Source organism: Myiozetetes cayanensis, unplaced genomic scaffold, assembly GCF_022539395.1.
Source record: "Myiozetetes cayanensis isolate MyiCay16 unplaced genomic scaffold, myiCay2020 scf18, whole genome shotgun sequence".
Classification (NCBI taxonomy): Eukaryota; Metazoa; Chordata; class Aves; order Passeriformes; family Tyrannidae; genus Myiozetetes; species Myiozetetes cayanensis.
Window position 1 is genome coordinate 9,808,788 of NW_026087389.1, and position 22,342 is coordinate 9,831,129.

At 41.8% G+C, this 22,342-nt stretch overlaps 1 protein-coding gene across 7 annotated transcripts in view; it reads right to left on the reverse strand.

Moving 5' to 3' along the window:
* Positions 1-5,812: 5,812 nt before the first annotated feature.
* SLC6A6 (solute carrier family 6 member 6) overlaps positions 5,813-22,342 on the reverse strand; it is an 89,813-nt gene continuing 73,283 nt past the window's right edge. For all 7 annotated transcript variants that reach the window (XM_050312623.1, XM_050312622.1, XM_050312620.1 and 4 more), the window contains 8 exons: positions 21,055-21,158; positions 20,817-20,941; positions 16,304-16,416; positions 13,526-13,663; positions 12,372-12,474; positions 11,372-11,472; positions 10,523-10,693; positions 5,813-9,049 (listed from right to left, as the gene is read on the reverse strand). In XM_050312623.1, coding sequence (XP_050168580.1) covers positions 8,909-9,049; positions 10,523-10,693; positions 11,372-11,472; positions 12,372-12,474; positions 13,526-13,663; positions 16,304-16,416; positions 20,817-20,941; positions 21,055-21,158 — 996 coding nt within the window. In that variant the 3' untranslated portion in view covers positions 5,813-8,908. The remainder of the gene's footprint in view (positions 9,050-10,522; positions 10,694-11,371; positions 11,473-12,371; positions 12,475-13,525; positions 13,664-16,303; positions 16,417-20,816; positions 20,942-21,054; positions 21,159-22,342) is intronic.

Consider the following 22,342-nt stretch of genomic DNA (forward strand, 5'->3'; position numbering starts at 1 on the left):
TTTGTTTTGGTTTGTGTCTCTCCCTGCTGCAGGACAATAGTGAGGCAACGCTCTGCTTCCAGCCGCATTTTAACTTGCCAGAGGACCCCCATTTATGAGACACCTTGAAGGACAAGGGGGAGGAGGACATGCAGAGGGTTCTTCTTGGAAGCCGCTGTTTTCAGGGCTACCAGTGTAGGGCTGGGGTTGTCCCTTGTCACCACACACTAGTGGGACTTGGGTTGCTTCCTTCCCTGTGGACATGGAGGCAACTTTGCTGTAGCTGGTAGCAGTAGGAGCTGGAGATGCTCAATGCACGTGGTTACAGCACTGCTTGCAACTTTTCCACACTGGAAATATTGTTGGATTCAAGCTGGACTACTTCATGACAAAACACTGATGCAGCAAAGCACATGGTTGCCATGGCGTGGCAACATTTGCAAAGCTGTGGTTAATCCCTGGGGATGGGTTAGAAAACTGCCGGAGGACAATGTGCTGGCAGGAGATGTCCCATGTGATGCTCAGCACCCTTCAGCTCCAGTGGGGTGCCTTGGGGAGCTCTACTGTGGGCAGTATAAGCTGGAATACTCCCTGGATACTCCCCATAGGGAACCTCTGCTCACTGCCAAGGAAAGGGTGAGCTGGGTTTTGCAACCCTTCATGCCCAAGTGGGTAATGCAGGAATTTTCGGAGACCAAGCAGGGTACGAAAATGCTCCTGGTTAGACCTGGGGAATCATTGCCACGTAAACAAGCCTTATCTGCCAGATTATCTGCCATCTCTGGCTGCCCTCCTGGGGCAAAGACTTCAGAACAAGGCCCTTCGCACATTTGGCACCAGGGCCTGGCCAAAGCTGCGCAGGAGCCAACCAAGGCACTGGAGCGATGTCAGGTTGAACCAGTGCCCGTGCAACGTGACCCACGGGGTTTTGGTGTGTACCAGGTAAAAGGTTAACATGGTGCTGCTCCCCTGGTATGTGCCTTGGTGGGCAACATCTCCTCCCACTGCTGTCACCTTTCATCCCGTGGACCTCAGCTGATGGAAGCAGCTGCAGCCTTGGGCTGGTGATGGCTGCCCATGGTAGGTAGTTGAAACCCTTCAGCAGCACCTCGTGGCACTCAGTGGCTTTTTTTAGTTCCTTGTTTATTTATTTTATTTTAACCTGAGGCACACTGCAGTTGCTGTCTGTGCTGCTATCAGGCTACTCAGCCCAGCCATTGCAGGTTGTGCTGATGAGAGGAGAAACCCCTGACAAAGTCCTCAATCACACCCAGCAAAAAAACCAACCAAGCCAAAACCCACCAAATAGAGACAGGTGTGGGGCTGACCCTGGGCATGGGGTGCTGGAGGCTCAGCAGTGATACTCAAATTCTTTGCTTTTCACAAATAGTAGCCACCTATGTGTTGGGTTTTTTTTTCTTTCCCTACCTCAAATCAGGCCTTAAGGAATGGACTCGCTGGTTTAACCTCCATCTCTTTGACTGAAGAGGTCATCAGGAAGCTTGAAATAACCAGTCCCATACACCAGGAAAATAAATATTGGGTTGGTTTGTTGTAGTTTTGTTTTGTTTTTCCTTCTTATTGTGCTTTCCTGATGTATATGAACCCTTGTGGTAGTGGTGTCATGCATACGCTGGGCACTGGCTGGTTAGAGGTGAGAGATGGCTTTTGCTTCACTTGTTTTTCTTGGTTTTGCTTTTTTACCTCTTTGATGTGCTTTGTTGTGGGTTCTTTTATCCCCCCTTTTTTAATTATTAACCTGTCTGTATCCTAACCCATGAATTTTTGCACTTTAGCCTTCTAATTCTCTCCCCATCTCACTGGCTGAGGGGGTGAGTGGCTGCTTGGGGATGAGCTGCCAAAAGCAAACCAAGAACCCCAAGGTAAGTAGCAGGTTTAAAAGAAGAAATGAACTACTCAAACACCAAAAAAAAAAAATCCAAGAGCATAGCTGGTTTATAAAGGAAAGTTTTATTTTCAGTTATAAGGTGATTACAAACTCATCTAAAAAAGCAAAGATGACTTAAAAATATCCATATACATTTTATTTATCTAAAAAGCAAAACAGAAACTGCAAATTACAAACATTTACCATATACACAAAGGTTAGAGGGTTTTAGGATTAAATTACACTCCAGGATTTTTTTTTTTTTCAAATACAAATATTCCATTTTGGAACACACAAAAAATGTTTTAAAATGTTTTAAAAATATTTTTAACATTTTTTTTCTTTAAAAAAAGTTCAGATGACATTTTTAAGGAGGCCGTTGTTGCCTTTGCCTCCTTGCTGTATGTGCTACTCATCACATTACTGTAGTCACAGTTGCTAGGAGTTAAATAATAATAAAAAAAAACACCACTGTTTTTTTTAGCCAAATACATCAAACAAGATGGACCACCTCTTACAATGTGAAGTCCCTGGCAACATTATCAGGTAACAATCACAACATTACACTGGAGAAAAACAACATCCTATTGAACAACAAGCACTTCAGAACAGTACTGGGATGCTGCGATGCTGAGAGACCGGCGCTGGCTTCCAGGACAGGAGCAGGTGACAAACTAACTCAACTTGCCCCCTCAGGATTTTTTTTTTTTTTTATCAGCCTCTCAACATATTTTTGCCACTGTTTGTTTTTTTTTTTCTTTATATACTGAAAAAAAAATTTTCAAATCTTTTTAACATCTCAACTGCAGAAGCAGGCAGAGTTAGAAACGGCGGGTGTTGTGCTCACAGGGACTCTGCCACAGGGCTGGAGCCTCCCCCCACATATGCACGCACACAGAGCACGTGCACAGCTCCTTAGCAGAAATCAAGTTTCACTTTTTTTTTTTTTTTTTATTCCCCATTATTTCTTCTGATTTCTCAAGTCAGGTCATGTTTTCCCTGTGCTGCCAATGGGAAAGTGAGCAGCACCATCCCGCTGTGCACTGCAGAGCCATGGGGAACAAGCCTGCAAAAACTTGCCCCTTTCCAAATTCTCTTTAATTTACTTTACTCCTGAAGCTTGAGGTAATTAAATTTTGACACTTTCACTGATTATTTCAAATTAGGACACAACAGCTGTGTCTGCTCTGACATTCAATAGCCCAGCAATACCAGCAGGGTCAGGCTCTTTTCCAGTCATAAACCCTGTCACTAAGTAGTTTTCCACCTCTGATGGGGATGGGTGGGGTGTTTTCTTAATTGTTTCAACTGGCAAAATTTGAGCCTGCCTTTTTTTGGGTCAAATGGTGTCTGAAGCTTTTTCTGCTCCTGTTTTAGGACACGTGTTAATTGAAATCACCAATTCCCACTGACAATTGGAAAAAACCCCACACAAAAATGTGACTTTTTCTATTTATTTTTTTAATAGAAACAAACAAATTGAGATTTATTTTTTTCTTTAAACACAGAAGCATTGTCCATATAAACATTTATTTTGGGCTGGCAGAAAAGAGCCTCAGTTCAGTAGAGGGTACAGGGCTGGAGCGGGCAGTTTTCCAGCAGCGGCTGGTGCTGGTTATACTCAAGTCTTTCTTGATCAATCTTTCCCATAGGCTCAAATTGACCATTAATACCATAAGAAAATTTTTGTGACCAAAATATGGAGCTCAGGGAGCCTCTTTTGCATTAGTTCATAGGTTTCTTAAGTGTCAACTGTCACTAAATAGACTGAATACTTTTCGTTTCTTAAGCTTACCTTTGATTATAAGAAATAAAAGAAGCCACCAGAGTCTGACAGTTCCTGACCTTTGCTCATGCAAATATACAAATACACAGCTACATGTCAATCCTAACCACAAGGCTTTGGATGCTGATTTTGGAGAAAACAAGCCCAAGGCAGCTGCCTGAACCCACACGACACCCAACCTCCCATGCCAGGAGCCATGTAGTGCCTACAAGGAGCCAGGAGAGCTTTCAAGTCCAACCTTAAGCCTTCCTTGGAAGGGCCATGGTCCAGGATTTTGTCATTACTTTCCTTCTGCCACCACCCTCATTTAGGAAAGCCCATTTGGACACGCTTGTAGGTTGGCTCTTAAATGGCAAGTGGTGCCTAAACCTCCTCAATCCTCATCCTGAACAGCTTGGCAAGACTTACACACATGATTTGCAGCCTAGGAATAGAAGCAATGTCCCCACTGTGTGCGTGCATATGAGGGTGGAAGATTTCATCTACTAGTCTACTTAAACACAAATTTATTTTTATTCTTTTTACTGAAAGTGAGCAACTTCCACTGAACCTCCTTGGAAATGATGTCAGGGTCATCCTTCTTCCAAGTGTACTTGAGCTGCTTAACTAACTTGTCCACTCCATTCAATGAACAGCTTATTTAACATTTTATATACATTGTGCCTCCATGAGTGATCAGGCAGTGACCACAAGATGGGGAAGCTAATAATCAGTTATTCAAAAATGTTCAAATCCTTCTCCCACGGATGGAAGTTTGCCATTGATGCAGTGAGTGGGAGCTTTGAACCCAAGTGTGACAAGCACAACCCCAACGAAACTGTAAGTCTCCTTAGCAAATAAAAAACAGACCAGGAGGAGACTTGGAAAAGAGCTATTGAATGGAGATGTCCATGTGTCTTCAGATGTACTTGACTTATCTAACGCTGAGACAAAGAAGAGGAACCAGGAGCATCTGCAGTTGAGAAAGGAGGATGCACACAGGACTGAAAACAGCTGCAGAAGGTGTGGTCCTGACGGTGACATTAAAGGCTCTGCTGATGGTTGCTGGGTTGCTGGTTTTTTTTTTTTTTTGGTGTTACAACAACTGTAAGGCTGCACTTTTTTTTTTTTTCTTTTCCTCATTTCCTCCTCTCCCCAAGAATAGCAGCGAAAATCAGTTTTGCTGAGCTGTTCCAGCAGACCATTCCTAACTCCCCTCCAGCCCCTAATTCCAGGAGCTGCGCTGCTGCTGTAGGGTGACCACCAGCGCTGTTCTAGATGGCAAATACAGCTGACACACTTTTGTATTTTCATTTACAACACAGGAAAAAAATCCATTGTGGACCTACTATCAAACTTTAAAAGAGGACTTTTCTAAGTGTGCGGATCTGTTTGGACCAGATGAAAAGGAAAGCTATGGATGAGAAGGAAAATTAGAATAATAACAACAACAACAACAATAAAAAACCAGTTCTATTTATGAAATCATACTGTTTAAATACTGAGATACAGACTACTGGTAAAGTCCCTTACAATAGATGCTCATTCAGTGAGATCATCACTAGTGACAGGTGAACTGAAAAGGTTTGGAAAATTGGAAAAAATAAGAAACAGGTCAGAAAATCTCATGGGGAAAATGTTCCCCTTTACATTTCTACTATTTCTTGATTACAGTTCAGCTGGAAATAAATACTGCTGAAACTCTGCCGTTTTCAAGCCCAGAAGAACCCATGAATACAAAGGTACATTAAATATGAAAAGGTGTGCGTTTTGTCTTGGTTTATTCTGGCTTTAATCTCAGGGATCTGGTTCTAAAGATCTCACACCAAAACTACACTAAGTTTTCCCTGGATCCAAACCAGTTCATCTATGACTAGTCATGATACTTTAATATAGAGTTCCTCATTTACACAAAACAGGTAAAATAGGTCACAAGAGTTTAAACAAGTAAATATATGAAAAAAATCAAGTTGTCTTTGCAGTCAAAATAGGTAGAAAACACAAACTTTTTTTAAAATCATTTTTTAATAAATTTGGCAGAGGATCATGTTGAAATGCAAATTTATCACCAAGAAAAGTTTAGAAATCTGATAAAATTGTTAGGAAAACCCCCCCAAAACTATAAAAATGCAAATGTTCTCACCGGAACTCAAACCCCAGATAAAACAAGAGGAATTAAGTTTTTGTTTTTTGTTTCTGTTTTTTTCAAGGAAGAGGGAGGGGAGAGTGGAACTGTTTTCCAGAAACAATAATTTCTTGGCTCTTGGTGAGTCCCAGACCTCCCTTGCAGTTGTGCTAAGGAGCACAGCAGGGCCAGAGAAGCTGACACAGAGAATGTTCCAATGAGGTTGTTGCATATCTGCGAGACATTTTCACTTGGAACATGGAAGCGACTGATTTGAATGGCACAGTTTGTATCGAAATGAGGCTGGGTTCTAGTTCTCTAGTAGTTGTATATTTAAAGGTGTAGTATTAACCCTCTGGTTCTTCACACAAAGACACTCTTCCCAACATGGGAGATGTTTAAATACCCAGCTGACTTGCTGGAGACATCTTTGATGTAGTCAAACCATTTTTTCCCCTAACTAAAGCTTGTCTCACCTCTACAGCACAAAAGTGATGTGCAAACTATAAAATCTCAAACACAGTTGCACGACAATGCATGTGTATATATATATATATATAAAAAGAAATAAATCAAACATCAGTGTTTCATCTGCACTCACAAAAACCATTCATTTAGACCCCCCCTAACCTGCTACTCCCTCGTCACCTGTGCCTGTTTGCTGCAGACACTAATTGTAACTCAAAAATGAGAGTCCAAGATGAAGCCCACTAAGAGAGTTATCTTTGATTATGCTTCCTTGCCTTTGATTGTTACAGGCTATTAAAAAAAAAAAAAGCTGTATGCATGTTTCTTTATTTTGGGCACATTTGATGACACCCTGTGACTCTCAGAATTCCTCCTGTGACCTTTGATGGCTGTTGTCACTTGCTTAGCAGGTGTCATTAGATGTTTGCCATCTGCAGCTTTGGAAAAGTTTCATTTAGAGCTCTCATAATACAGCAACCAGAAAAAGAAAACAAAAGTAACTCTACTGTGGCTGGTTTTGTTGCTGCAACTCAGCTATCTGATGTAAAAATATCTACAAATTCCAACTAGAAAGATTTTGAAAGTTATAGATGCAGCCACTTTTTTCTTTCTTTAATAATTATTTTGGTCCATCTCTTAGTTTTAGATCACCCATTTTCAGTTACAGGAAAACCAACAAGTTAACAAGTGTTTGTGCTGCTGTGGCCACTTAGCCCATGGGACAAGAAAAACTAAAATAAAACTACTGTGTAGGAATGTTAAGAACTGGTTATGTTCCTGTTTAGATAAATGACAAACTCTGCCCTGACAGACTAAGCTGATAGCAGAAAAAGCAAACTCTGCTTTTATCAAGCATTTCTTCTAAATACCTTTGGATAGCCTAACTGTGGTACACAAGAAAAAACTTTCTTCCTCTAATACAATGCCCACAAGAAAAGGCCAAGTTTTGCCAGAGAACCTGTTCCCAGCACAACCTGCTCAAGTTTAAAAAAAAAAAAAAAGAAAAAAGAAAAAGGCTTTTGTCCAGCTTTTGGACAGTCTTCAGGGATTCAATTCCCCATGGAAACATTCACCTGGACCACACGAAGTGGACCTCCCCATTCCTACACTCCTTGTAGTGGTTTCTCTTTCCTCCCAAGTCTCACCTGGAACGGTACCCAATTCCTACTGATCAGTACAAAATATTTCAGTGTTACATGTTCCCTTTAATTTAAATTCCAAAAAGCCCTCTTTCTTCAGCATATGAGATTCATAAATATGCCTTCAAACCTCCTTTCCCCCCAGAAAACCAAACCAAATCAAATCAAACTGTGGTTTAACCCAATGATGAGCAAGGAGACCAGGGGCTCTAGGTCCACTACTGCTATTTAGTAACATGTGACAAGGGACTTACAGAGTTCTCTTGTCTGTTCCTCCAACAGCAATGACCAACACACCCCGTCCCCACCAAAAATACATAAATAAAGCAAATCCTGGTTACCAAACTTGGAAAAACATTTTTGAGATACATGGATGAAAAGCACCTGTTTGCTGTGTGATATTATTATCATCATTACTATTATTATTAACAATGTGTCTGTTATCAATACCGGTTCACCAGGTGAGTGGTTTTGTTCCTCCTGTCAGGGATGACCTGGTTTGTGTTCACTCCTGAATGGTCAGAGTCCAGAAGTGATTCTTTTATTTTTCTGCCCCAAACCAAAATCCAAATGAGGAAGTGAACATCTGAAGCACCCTGAGGCAGGCACTGCTTTTCCCCTCTTGGCTCCTCAGTGCTCACCCCACTGCGGCGGGGACAGGCTGCCATCCCAGTTTGCAGAATTCAAGTTTACACCAGTGTCACTGCATCAAAATATGCTTTGCTGGAAAACTCAGGAGCAGGTAGGTACTCAACCTCCCTGCCCACGCACAAACAGCAGGCATTTCACTCAGGTAAAAAAACCCTAAAGTTCTAAAAAATAACAAAAAACCCCTGAAAACCATGCCAAATCCTGCAAATGCCTTCCTCGAGTCCTCCCCCATCAGTGTGACAAGGTCCCAGCGCCATCCCTGGGAGGGATGGCCACAAAGCCTTTCACACTCAGCTTCCCTTGCAAACTCTGCTCCAGCTGTTTGGCCATACCCTTATTCAGGGACTTGCTAAACAAAACCCACTCCCTAAAGTGACCCTGATGCCTGTCGTTTACCACAATTGAACCAGAGGGTGGAAATACTACACCTTTGAAAATTCTCTTGAAACAGCATTTTTTTACAAATTGTATCTCTCGACAGAGCTCCTTTTGTGTGTTCTGTAGGTTACCCTGCTCCCAACCATACCAGCACCTAAAATTGCTTTCTGAGACTTGAATGTATTGCTGGTAAGACAATCAATTCAAGTGGTAAGGTGTATAATATTTAGAGATAAAGATATATATATTTAAAAAAACCCAATACTAGTAAATTCCTGTAATATGTCTAGTCTGATATGAAAGCTCTCCCTCTACAGAGAGACGTCTGCTGTGATTACCTTACAAAATATTAAAAAAAAAAAAACCAAAAAAAACACACACACAAAAAATAACTTTCTCTGTGAGAAATAAAAATAAATCCTAGTGCAAATATAAAGCTCTGTAAACCTGGTCCTATGAGAATCTATGGTTAGTAAACGGCAGTTAAAGCAGGTTTATCCTCTCACAGAGAGAGCTCACATCATGGTTTCCACAATGATATGAGTTGGCTTGATCAATCCGCCATTCGAAGTTCCATTGGGGCAGAAGGGGGTGCCGCTCTCCGTTTCTTTGGACCACCGGTTCACTTCCTTGGGGGCAGCCACCGCCTTTATCCTCTGAAAGAAAGAAGGAGAGCAGAGGTGAGACGACCAGGAGGCCTCTGAGTCTCCACACGCAGGAGGGAGGATGCAGCAATCCAAGGGCAGGGATGGCACTGCTGGAGCCGTGCGTACACCCCACGGCTCTGCAGGGACACGGGGATCTCTGGAGCACTGCCTTCAACTTCTGCTCAGCTGCACAGCCTGACTTGATGCAGGGCAGACAGACAGGAGAGGGCATTCCCAGTGTTACCCAGCATCCTGCACACTGGGCTTTCAGTGCTGCTGCTGCTGCTCAAATGATGTGTGTTCTCCTTCCTCATTTAGAAACAGCTCTGCCGTCAGCCCAGCCCTCCCTGCCAAGTGGCAACTTCTCTCCTACATTTCAGTTCACAAAGGAAGAACTAAATGGCATCTGACCAATGTTTACTCTTCTTTCCTTTCCTAACATAGTCTTTGAGCAGTGTTTTGGCTACTTTTAGACTTGTCTCTCATGGTGACAATGGTGACAATGTAGGCAACAAAATTAACATTTATGCCCTGGCCACAGCTGAAAAAGACCATTAACACTTGGACGAAAACAAATGCAAGTGTTTGTGCTCTGGGACAAGTTTGGTTTGGGCATTTTTTTTTTAAATTTCTATTCTCTCTTTTTTAATAACCCAAAGTGTCCCACTTTATCCTCCAAGAACACCCTGGGCTGCATCTTAAGACCATCTCATTAGGCAAAAACAAAACTAATCTGAAAACTTAAAAGAGAATTGCTAAATTGCACAGTCTCTAAAAACTTTAAACTGGAATAAAAACAAATTAGGGGAACCTACACTGAACTGGAAAGGGCAAGAGACTGCCTGCAAATCCAAACCCAAGGACATCTGCACTTTTAAATCTGAATCGGACTCAGTTTTCCAAAGATCAGGGCAATCTGGATCCAGTTTCAATTTGAAATAAAACAATAACAATTTGAAAGAGCTAAAAAGTGAAGTCCACTGTCAGGAGGTTTTGACTTCTGTTTAGTCCTCCACAGGGAAGGCCATGCCTGAGAGCCATGCTATCCCCAGGTGTACCCAAATTTCCCTGAAATTCAGTGAGCTTTTACACAACCAGGTTTGTCCCAGGTCTCTCCCTCTCTTTCTCCTGCTTTCTCTATGATTTTCACCATGGTGCTTCCATGACCCTGTGGGCTGGAAAAGAGAGACCTGATACTCAGAAACACCCCAGTCCTTGAGTGTTTGTCTGCACGTGGAGGTAATGATTTGCCAAGCTGGCAACTGCACAAGTGGGACACGAGTAAAATCACTTGATGTTTGTCTGAGGACAGAATGCTTTGTGTTTGTTCTGTTTCTACTGTTTGCCCAAAGGACAGGTGATCTTTAACAGTCTTATTTGCCCTACCTGGACAAGGTGGCAGTTTTCCAAACATTATTTTGTATAAAACACAGCAACTTAAAGCTCCCTTTCTCCCCTAGACAAACAATTGGTTGCTCTTACCTCAATGAGCGACCCATCTGACTGAATGATGCGGATGACCATCACCATAGGGATGCAGATCATGGAGGAAAGGGCAAGAACCCAGCCCAGGCCAATAGCCCAGTCTGGGTATGTGTAGACCTTGTTGTAGGTCAGTGGTTTGTACTTGGCCAAAGAAAAGATAAAGCACCCCTGTGGATGAGAAAGGAAAACAAAGTGAGGCTCAAATAATGACAGAAGTAGTAGGGGTGTGGTGCTACCACTGGCCCTGAGGAAGACAGGCAGTGAAAGGCAGAGCTGATGATACCCCCATGTATTTTAAACCAAAGTGAGAATTATTCTTCCATTTAAATCATTAAAAGAGCATCTGCATCTGCTTATAGCATCTGCTCCTTGAAACAGAGTGCTAAGAGATGATGCTGAACAGCTGCAGTATGCTGCCCGTTCTTATTCAGGGCTCAACTATTTGCTGAACATTGCAAGGAGATTACCAGGATGTTCTTCCCACCCAGTGAAATACTTCAAGCTGAGATCTGCCTCAGACTGCTCAAGTCTTTTTGTTACAACAGCCTAGCAGTCCTGTGTCTGCTCTTTGGAGAGAGTTTTCTCTTCATGATTGTATCATTTTGCCAGTCCTAAGAAAAATACACTGAAACGTAACCAACTGCAATCTGCACAGGCACAGTAGAGAGCTGTCACGTTAGCAGTTGACATCTGAGAACAGAATGACTTTGAGGGGAATGCACAAGCCTCCAGATTCTCTTTGCAAATTGCCCTCTGAATGCCACAACCTTCTCTTGAAGAGAAGCAGTAAGAGGTGGCTCAGCACTGCCATGTGCAAAATCTGAAAGGGCAGAGGTCAGTACTCACCACGCAGAGAACTGGTGTGATCACAATCCAGCTCCATTTCATCCAGGGACCAGGTCTGTATCCAATCATATCCTCAATGGCATCATAAATATTATCAGCGCCTGTAAGAATCGAACATACAAAAGCCCTGTAAGAACTGTAGGATTAAAGCTGCTTTCCCAGGCTCCAAAGGAGCATTTGAAGGGAAGATGAGGGGGTCAGATGTATTCCTCAAGTGCTGCCCACAGCTGTGAAGTCCAACATGATTTTCTTGAGAAGTGCAAGGTTTGGGGGACTCTCTCATCCCACCCTTCCCCTCTTTATTCAGATGCAGGAGTGCCTCCTTCACACACCCTCTCCTCTCTCCTGACTCTCACTGAACTTGCCAGAGGGATCACCATGGGAAGGAGCTGACAGCAAACAGAGCACCCTGCTTCTACAGGAATCTGACTGGTGCCAAACGATGGCTTTGTTTGTTTCGCTTTTCTAAGGAGATGGAGCACATAAGGAATCAGAGAAATGAATAGTCCTGACCAGCAAACATCTGATCCCTCCCCAGCTCAGGCACCTACAGAGGCTACTGTCAGACCTTGGTACTTGGCACTGCCTAAAAATAATGGGGCAGAATACGCTCCTCTGTCAGCTCTCGTTTTGTACTTTCTGTTTGGTTGGCTTGGCCCTGCGGACACTGCAGCCCTGAAAGGAAATTCTCTGAGAGACAAAGAGGAATTTTCATGGCTGGCCAAACTTTCAACTCTCACCTCTAAACTTAACATGTAAATGCTTAATTGTGCCTTTATTAATTAGCAATGGAAAAATACTAATTTTTTTGTGGAAAAACACTGGAGGTTGGCTTCATCTCAGATGCAAATTCGTCTCCAAGAGGTCAGGGCAAATTTATTTTAATGGCATGTGTCTGCTGCTGGGAAGAAGATTCTGGGGCGGCTGATGATTAAATATTTGGCAAACAAAACTGTCACTGACTCATCAAAAGGTATCAGATGAAAGGAGCCTCACTTACCATAAACCCAGGCTACAGCAATACATTCAAAGAATGCAACCCACAAAAGGCATACACCACTAGCTGCATAGTAGTCAAAGAGTTGAAAAACATACATGCCACCCTGTAAAAGAGAGACACAACTGATTAGGATACAACAGGAAAAAAACCCCAAATATTTCAGACCCAGCTCCCAGCAACATCTATCAACCTATCTCAATGACTGCTGTCTAATAAGAAGCAGTATCATCAAGCAAGTAGGTAAGGTAAATATTTGGCATTGCCTTCCCCAGGGAATATGCATGTTTACTACGGGAAGAATTCCAAACAAGACAACGATTAAACAAAATTAAGCCACTTAGTATAATCTACCAGCACACTTATATCTTTCCTTCTTAAAAGCATTTTAGGATGGGTGTTTAAAGAAACCAACGATACAAAGAAATACTAGGTTGTCTCCTAACACTAACACCTCCTGGAAATGGAAGTCAGTTCATCAGGAGGGTCTTCATTTATTAATTGAGTGAAAGGACTTTTTTCATGAGAATAATTCATTTTTTTGCTTTCTAACTCTCTTTATTTATACTGTGCTGTTAAGACTCTTTGCTCTCACTACACTGAACTACATTTCTACATCAAACCTCATGTTTTTTAGGCACTTCTGTTACAAGTGCTATTTTACCTCTCACATTTGTGCTCTTCCAGTTGTTTTTAAAATCTGGCTTGGATTTTATTTTGGAGATAAATATCACAACAGTGCAGGCACTGGAACATATTCCTGTCTAGTTTATACTAGAATAAACACAGTGGTATTTAATTAATTCAAATCTGTGTAGCTAAGATAAAAATCTCTTTCCTTGCATACATTGGATAGATTCTTAATCTGCTCCGCCAAAGGTTTCCAATGTGTTTCATCATTTAGAGCTAGAAGTTAATATTCATACTCAGGTTGATTGGTACCTGAGATCAGATTGAATTTAATGAGATTTCATGTCTCTGTTCCTCTGACTAGAAAGTGGTTATATATATAGCTCCCTTTCAAAACGCTTTCAGGCCTAGGGATGAAAGATGCTCTGTAGATCTAAAAAGCACTGTTCCTCTGAGTGGCTAAATAGGTAAACTGGCCTGAAAAATGGCTAAAAAAGAAGGCAATTTCCAGCACTAGTGCTACTTACCTCAGTCACCATAGTTAGTCCCAGAAGATAGCTAAGGAAACACACTATAGCGATGAAGATTTCCCGTCGGTAACCCTTCCTTAGGAAGGATGGGTGCAGATCAACTAATGACGTGATCTGTCCTTCAACTTCAACAAACTAAAGGGGGAAAACAGAAACAGAGAAATGTGACTCGAAGAATGCCCGCTGTGCATTTCATCCAGGCTCCTACTTGAACAAACCCTCTCCACCAACACCCCAACTGTACTCTGTGGCAAAATGCTGCTCTGAATAAATAAATCAGAAGCCATGCCTTTGTAACCCAGAGGCTGAAGCGTGGGGGTAGTTTTCAGGTTGGAACAAGCTTTCAGAATTGCTGTTTATTTCCTGGCAGCCTCACGAGCTACCAAAAGGGCTCTGTAAATGCAAGCCACAAGGACAAAGGAGGTTAATTCGATGACAGGAAGGCACTTATGTGGCTTTTATGTTGTCACTGTTCCAGATGAATACAAGATGTATGCTAGAAAAGATGCAGAGAGAAAACACTTAAGAAAGTTCAAGCTAGAAGAGCACCTCCCAACCTTTTTTTGAAAACCTCACAGATACTAGTTAGGTTAATTCCACAATTTGATATAATTCTACTCTTGGGTTTGTTAGTGAAAATCCAGCCAAGGAAAGGCAGACTTTGATGTGAAACAGCAGCTCTTCTTGACCGAACATGTCTTTTTGGATCTATGAGCAGAGTATCTCTGAGTGAGGCTCCGGTTATTTTTGAAAAAATAATGGAGCTGTTCATACAGTCCCCATAAAATCATTTGGCAAAGTATTTGCACACGTAAACCAAAAATGAAGCTCTGAGTAGATGAGCTAAAAATCTTTATCTAGCTTCACAACATCTGTATTTGTACTTGTTTGCCTTTGGAAAACTATATATTTAAGATGTGTAACCTGAGTTAGCCCAATAACCCAAACTGGATTTAAATAAAAGTTTTAATTAATCAAAAACCAGATGTATTTTGCCTCTGGAAGAAAGCAACTACTGAACTTCCCCCAAATAAAACCTAGGACAGGATCTTTGAACTTATCTACACTTTCAACCTGGGAAGGCTGAAAAAGCACAAAGCTCACTGAAGACATGAGATAACCAAAGAGGTATCCAAAAAGGCTGCCTCTGTAGAAATGATCTTCACTTTAAGTAGATACATCTTCTTACAACTAATAACTTATCACATTATTATTACTAGATTAATCTATGACATAGATTACTTCAGGAAAAGCTGCCTTTTCTCACCTGGTACCTCTATTGCTCTTACAGTGCCCAGAAGTGCCCTTTAACAACTCTTCCCTCTTTGATCAAAAACTGAAGCTCTGTTTTGGAAATACAGACTGTCCTGCAAACAGATTTTGTCATACACCAGATTTTGTTGCCTTCTGTCTTGTTATTTTGACTTTTGTAAAACTAGTTTTCTTTTTTAATGCAAACCTTTCCTTTGGGTTGATTTGATCTGAAACTGCTCTGGCATTCCAGAAACCTGCTTGACTGCACTCCAAAAAACCAGAGGGGTGGAGGAGAGAAATTAAGCGCTCCAATTAGTTTTAATCATTCTACGCAGTGAGGAGCTTTTTAAAATTACCAGACGGCTTCCAATTTGCATAAGCATAGGGTTGCTGAACCACAGCATTGGGCACTGTCACATTTACTTTAGAGCAATTGAAAGTTCCTCATCAGAGTTCAAAGATTAAGCCATAAAGAGCAATTTAGGGCAAATCAAATATAAAAAACCGTAAGAGATTAGGTACACAACAACCGCTAAAAATCCATTTACAGAGCTCTCCTCATACTAGAGAGCATTTAGGGTGACATAAACATTTTTTTTTTTTTTTTAATGTTAATGACTTTCCATTTGAGTGCAGAAAAGTTTGAATTTTGAATGTGCAGTTACTGCATAATCCCTGATCACCCATGTTTCCTTGTAAGCGGACTATCTAGAAATGATTTACAGGTTCCTTGGCAGTACTTAGTCCAACATTCCTACAAGCAACCACTGGGAAAAATAACCTAACTTCTTGGACTGAACATTTTGATTTTTTCATGCTCACTGATTAATAGCAGTGTGTGCTTTAAAATTAGTACAGCTGGAATATGAGATGCTTTCTGGTCTGTTTGGAGGTACTAAATGCACGGTGGTGACGTGAAAGTCAGCAGGATCCCACATTGCTCAGCACCTCCAAGCCCAAGGCCACCGAAAAAGGCTGCGGCTTTGTTCTCTGGCTGCTCATGAAGACACCCTGTACAAAACATTTTGTGCTTTTTGTATCTCGTGACAGCTTCACTTTTCTTTTTTGGCACTTGGCAACTCCCAAAGCCTGTATTTCTAATAGTTATTAATTCTTAAAGTGCTTTAATGATGGTGTACACACACTGCAGGTAATCGCAACGGCACAAAGTACTCTGTGGAACTGACTGCTGCGGACTTATACGTTTTAAAATTATTAAGCTTTTCTTCAAAAGAAGAAAATACTGCACTGCAACCAAAATAGTGGTATTTTGTGGCCAGACTAGGACTGAAATTTAGGTTAGGGAGTATTGGCCTAGTCTTGTGGACTCCACTGACTCCTGATGAGAAAGACTTACTGAGCAACACCCTATTACAAATTGACATTCACAGATTCATCAAGTGCAGCCCCTCACTAAAAACCAACGCAGATGAATTCCTCTTAATTCATGCCTTAACTCAGCTTTTTTCAGTCAGCAGCAACAATACAATAAGCCACATACTCCGTACCCATTATACTAACCTGGCTATCCAGTCCAAGCAACAGAAGCATAATAAAAAAAAGGATTGCCCAAAAGGTGGGCAGTGGCATCATGGACACAGCTTTTGGATAGGCAATGAAGGCCAGGCCTGGACCTAGAGAAAGAGAAAACAGGGAAGGGGAAAGGGAAGGGAAGAGAAATAGTAAGTACCAGCTCTTTGGTAAAGGTAGCCACCCTCAAATTCAGGAATGCCTGGTTCCGTTCAGATAAATCCAAACGCAGCTGGAAATACCAGAAGTGAAACAGTTTGGCTGTTTTATCTGAAATCGAAGCACGCATGACTACAGCAGAAACCACAGGCAAACCCCCGAGGCCATTGCTAACAGATCACCAGTTTTAACATCTGTCTCAAACATGCCAATAATGGAGGTGTCCTACATCTGCCCTGCATGGACACAGGACAGTGTTGGGGGCCGGGGGGAGAAGGGGTGACCCAGGGGAATGGCAGAATCCCACTGCTAGCCCACATGGTCATGATGAAGATGATGGTGATGAAACTCTTGCATGCAGGGAAGGGGACTCTGCTGCAAACATTCCCCGGGATCTTCACTAATGTAACCACTGCCTCCCCTCTGTATGCATGGCTTTTCTGAAGCAGGGTTTGCACTCCAGGAATTTGCTCCTTTGCTTCTGCAAACCCCCACTGCTGCACTGATTAGGCTACTCCTAATTATATCAGCTGAAAAAAGTGATTCCTGCTGTTGGGAACTGCTGGGGTGTAAAATCACTCTGAATAAAATTGCTTCCCCATGCTGTCACATCATCTGCCCCTATCTGGCCAGCCTACACGGACCTGCCACGGTGACACTGAGTATGACCAACTCCAGCCCCAGCTGCAGGATGGATTTCAGCAGTCTTGGAGCACCAGTGGGGCTGGGACTACGTGTTGGGCTTCTCTGCCCTGGAAAACAAAGCCTTGTGTGCGAGGGCTCCTCCCTAGACTGGGTCTGTCTGTGCTCTGGACCAGATGGGATCTCACTCACACCCACCCACGGAGCTCTTGCACGCTCATCTCCAGAGGCACTCCCACCTGGAGCCAGGTGCTACTGCTTTTGGGAGCTTTTGTGAAGAGGGAGAGAGCCCTCCGTAAGCGGGAGACAGGAACACCGGCAGCCCTGCATTTACAGCAGGCTCTCAGAGGGGACGGAGAAATTTGGTGAGGCTGACAAAAAATTCTGACAAGCCTGGCTTGTCTGCTTGTTTACTTTAAGGAGCCTTCAAAATCCTGGAAAATGCCAGTTACCAAGCATACTCATGTCATTTTCAATGGAAAAGGGATTTTTTTTTTTTGAACTGCTGCAGTGCAGGGCCAAAAAAATCTTATCTCTGATCTGTATAAAAAAATATTGCTAACACTGCTCTTCCTAACTCCCACTTTTCCTTTTCAACAAGATGGAAAAAGAAATAAAAGAAAGAGGTAAAAAAAAGATGACTTTTTCTCAAACTAAAGAATCACTGAAAATATTTCAACAGAAATAAATACAAATTAGCCAACAATCAAGCAACTAATTTTATTTAAAATTAAACACAACTAAGATTTTATACAACAGAAGATACCAAAAAATTGGTGAATGTCTCAAATTTGGGGGGCCTTTGCTTTTTTCCCCCTTTAATTCAGTGGGTACAGCAGATCCTCCCTGAGGGAGAACTGCTACCAGATGGCATTTGCAGCTGATCTGTGCAATTGATGAGACAGATGTAAAACTGCTCTCCTCAAAACTCGCTGCAATTCTGTATGCTTTGGCCAGTTAAACTGTTCTTGCACTGTGATACCAACTAACACCAAGTGCCCTAAGCCCTGTGCTAGTTCTGATTTTCCTTTGAAACTAAGTGTTGAAATATAAAGAGAAAAGTCCATGTGAAAGAAGATGTTCCTGGCAACCCTTCAACTGAGACATAAATAATCTAAAAATTGTATTTAATTTGAAACTCTATTGTTTGGAAGGGTGTTTTGCAAAAGTGAAGCACTTGTGGCTGCTATTAAAAGCTGGTGAGGACTGCCACGATCCCAGCCCACACTCTGGCCCCTTGCCATGGAGTGCTGTGGCATGGCTGGAGAGCTGCAGAGGCAGAGACCAAGCAGGCACCAGGAAACCCAAGGCACTATAGTCAGACCTGTTTAATCTGAATTTGTTTGCAAATGGAATTTAAAAAAAAAAAAAAAAGGAAATCTTGTGCTGGTTTAACCCTGCTACAGATTGCATGGGTGGTAGAGTATTTCTTCCAGCCAAACAGAGGCCACACAGATTAGACAGGACTCACTATGATTTTGTTGAGTCTCCATTGCTTTCCTTTCTCCCTTTAAAATAATTATTTCGGAAAAAAAAAAGAAAAAAGCTATTTATTAAAAATGTGCTTTCGCAGAGAAGCCAGAGAAGTCTAAGTTAACTTGTGTAAACCCACTAAAGCCAGTGAAGGCCAGCAGTGACCAGTGCTTTCAGCAGGAGCCAGACCTGGCTGACAAGTGTGTCCCTGGCACATGGCACCAAGGCTGAACTTGGCACTGGTAAAAAATGTGGCCATGAGATTCTGCTGTCAGCAAATTTGTTGATGTTCCCGTGGTTTGCAGGAGGGCAAACAATGAAACAAATGATGCCATGGATAGGGTAGGAGGGATTTAACTCCCTGTGGGGAGAAGGAGGTCTCAGCTCTGTGGACAACATTCTTCCCCGAGTGCTACAGCCGACTGGCAGTGCCTCTGCTCACCTTTTTCCTGACCAGGGGAGCAGTTCTGACCTTGCACCGTAAGAAAAAAAAAAAGTAAGGACAGAAAAGACAGGCTCAAGTGCCTGCTGGATGCCTCTGTGCTGAGAAGCAGCAGCAACAAGAGCTTTCCCCACAGCCCCACGCAGGTCCTGGGACACTCATCCCAGGTGGACCCAGTGTCCTCAGTAGCTCTTCAAGAAATCAAAAGCCAAATTTGGAAGCTAATCAGTGCCCTTGCTGCTATGAAATCCCTCCTTTAAAAAAAAAGCTTTTTGAGCTGTTGAAAAAATGTTATGTAAACACTCTGTTAGTTAATTTGTGTTTAAACATTTTTTTTAGCAATCGAGTGTTACTACAGAATTGTTTAATTCTAAAAATGTGAAGTGACAGGAATATAGGTGCCAATATCAGAGATTTAATAATAAAAACTAGAAAAAATATTGACCAGAGAAAAACCTAATGTGCAAATACTTGAAAATACTACTCTTGGAATTGATCCACCTACATACAAATAAAAAAAATAATGGGGCTATTTATGATTCATTCAATAGGATTATTCCCTTGCTTCCTGTTTCCAAACAAAGCAATCAACCTCCGATCAAAATAAGCATTAAGGCTAAGATTGTTAACTAATTGCACTTGCAAGAGGTCTGCCAATTGCAGCCACCCAAGAATCCAGCGGTGCCATCAATGTCATTAGTTTTTCATTAGCCCTTGTGAAGTGAGATTTTTTTTTAAGAGACTTAACTCCCAGAGCCATGTGATTAGAAGATATATTGACTTTTTCATTTTAATAGCATATTTGCAGAGGAAAGCTTTCAAATACTATGCGGGTGAATTAAAAGTGCTCAAAAAAAAAATCAGAAAGAAATGTCAAAAGTGTACTCAGGTGACATTGTTATTACTTGAATTTGATTAGCTTTAAGCCTCATGGCTGTCAAGGCCTGATTCATTATTTTTCCATGGTAATTCCCATCTAATCTGCCTGTTCTACGTGAAAACACATGGTTACACCTGCCTTCATGGACAAGAAATGCACAGAGTAAAAAATGTCATCTCTTTTGTCTGAAATACAATCACAAGCTGTGAGGATTTAGCCTTCTTCATCTGTGTGTGCATAGCTGAATGTTAAGGGGAAGAACCCTTCTGAAATAAGGGAGAAACCTAAGTGTACATCCAGTTTCAAATTGGGACTTCTCACAGTTCTGTCAACCTCACCCTGAATGCAGGATTGCAACAGTTGAAGTTCCTGTGGATGAAATGGTCCACAAAACCCTAGATATGGAGTTCTCCAATTTCTCTTGCCTTTCAGTGAGATTTGGGAATATATGTCTGTAGGACCCTTCAAAAGGCCAGGGTACTAATTCTACTCTAGTGCTGCAAGTAAGCAAAACTAAACTATGAAAAACACATAAGCACTGGCAATTTGCACTGGAATGAAAATAAAGGTAGTCTGAAAAGAAGGATGGAATAAACTCCCGAGTCAATGACATTCTGGACCCTAGATAATGGTGTAGTTATCTTAACTCTGATCTCAACTCACATGGGTTAGCACTCTAGGAAATGTGTTCGCTGCCCTGTTAATCAAGACAGAGTAAACAGTATAACCCCGGCTAACCCTCACTGCTCTAGATGGAAGCCCAAATCAACAACGTGCTTATTTTTTCTGGAGATTATGGGAAATCTTGTTCTATTTTATTGTTTAGATGTTAGCTGATTGAGTCTGCAGAACTTTGCTCACACGCTAGGCGGCAGTGCCCACCACCACTGCCACCAACACCATCGTACCTGACTCTGCCACATCAGCAATGTTCACCCCTTGCTCTTGTGCCATGAAGCCCAGGACGGAAAAAATTGCGAAGCCAGACACAAAACTGGTACCACTGTTCAGGCATCCCAGCAGCAAACAGTCCCTAAGTCACACATATGTCATGGAGCAAGTTAATTAAAAAAAAATTAACCCATTGTCCCTACTTTATTTACATCATTTAGCTAAAACACTAAACCCCCTTAGATGGAAACTTGCCTATAGCAGTTGTATTTGTACTTGTTGTAGCTCCCCAGGGAAGTCATTGCTCCTAAGCAGATTGCATATGAGAAGAAGATTTGTGTCCCTGCATCTATCCAGACCTAAAGGGAAAGATGGAAATACTGTTATTACCAGCATCACTGCATTGCAACACTCTATGAAGACACACAGTTCAAACCAAGCAATAACAACAAAATAATTGCTTCCATTGAGGGTGAAAGCTAAAGGATCAAGGAAACAGGGAAAGAGAACATCACATTTGCAAGTTTGGCTTTCACAGGGAAAAGAAAATTATTAGCATCAGAGCCCAAAAGAACATAATCAATCTCTATAACAGTTCCTGTTTCCCCTCCCCAGAGATGCTCAGTATTTCTAGTTTCTTGGTCATTCAGCTGATCCTTCCTGTTGGTGCAACAATAAACGTGTTTCAGTGCAATAGGAAATGCAGAAGTATTTATAACATTGCTCATTTCTGTTGTAACTCATTTCAGTTAAGAGTCAGCCGGCAGATTCCTTAAACTGAGGATGTGAAAAGCTTGAGAAACAGGTTTGTGTATTTGGTTTGTTTATTTTTCTAGTTTTCTGGTTGTTTTTGTACCTGTTCAAATGCAAGATAAAAAGCCATAGGGGTGGGGGGAAAACAAGCAAAACACAATGCACTTTATAAGATACATATCTGATCTTGGTCTCATGATTCTTTGTCCTGATTACATTTTAAAAAAAAATATACAGAGTGAAACAAGCATATACTATGAATTTCTTGGCTAGTAAATACACAAGAGAATTATCAAAATGTATCCTCTGAATCCCATCTGTTCTCTTCTTTTTGCTAATGCAAGTCTGCGAACACCAGAAGAAACCACCCAGGAGTCTAAGTGAGAGTGAAGACTGAGGACCATTTACCTCCTCCCTCCCACCACTGCTTTTCCAGCACCTTGCTGACTAGTGTCTCCTTGGAGTGATGCTTTTGCTAGACTGTGGGAAGGGGCCTGTCAGTTCACGTGAATCTCTTCTGCATTATTGGCTGGTACTCTGGTTAGGGCTAAACGCAGATCATAAAAATGATAGAGTCCCATAAAAGAAGATTAATTCATAAAATATAATGTTCCCTGTGAAAAGGGTGTCTTGTAAAAGAGGGCAAGACTAGAGAATGCACCTAATTTTAACAGTGTTTCTTTTAATTACACTTTTCCTACTTCAGTTATTTAGCTTTCACTAGTGTTGTATTTTTACCAATTACTCAATAGAAAGAAATAGCAAAGACAGATGTTATTTCCTATCACTG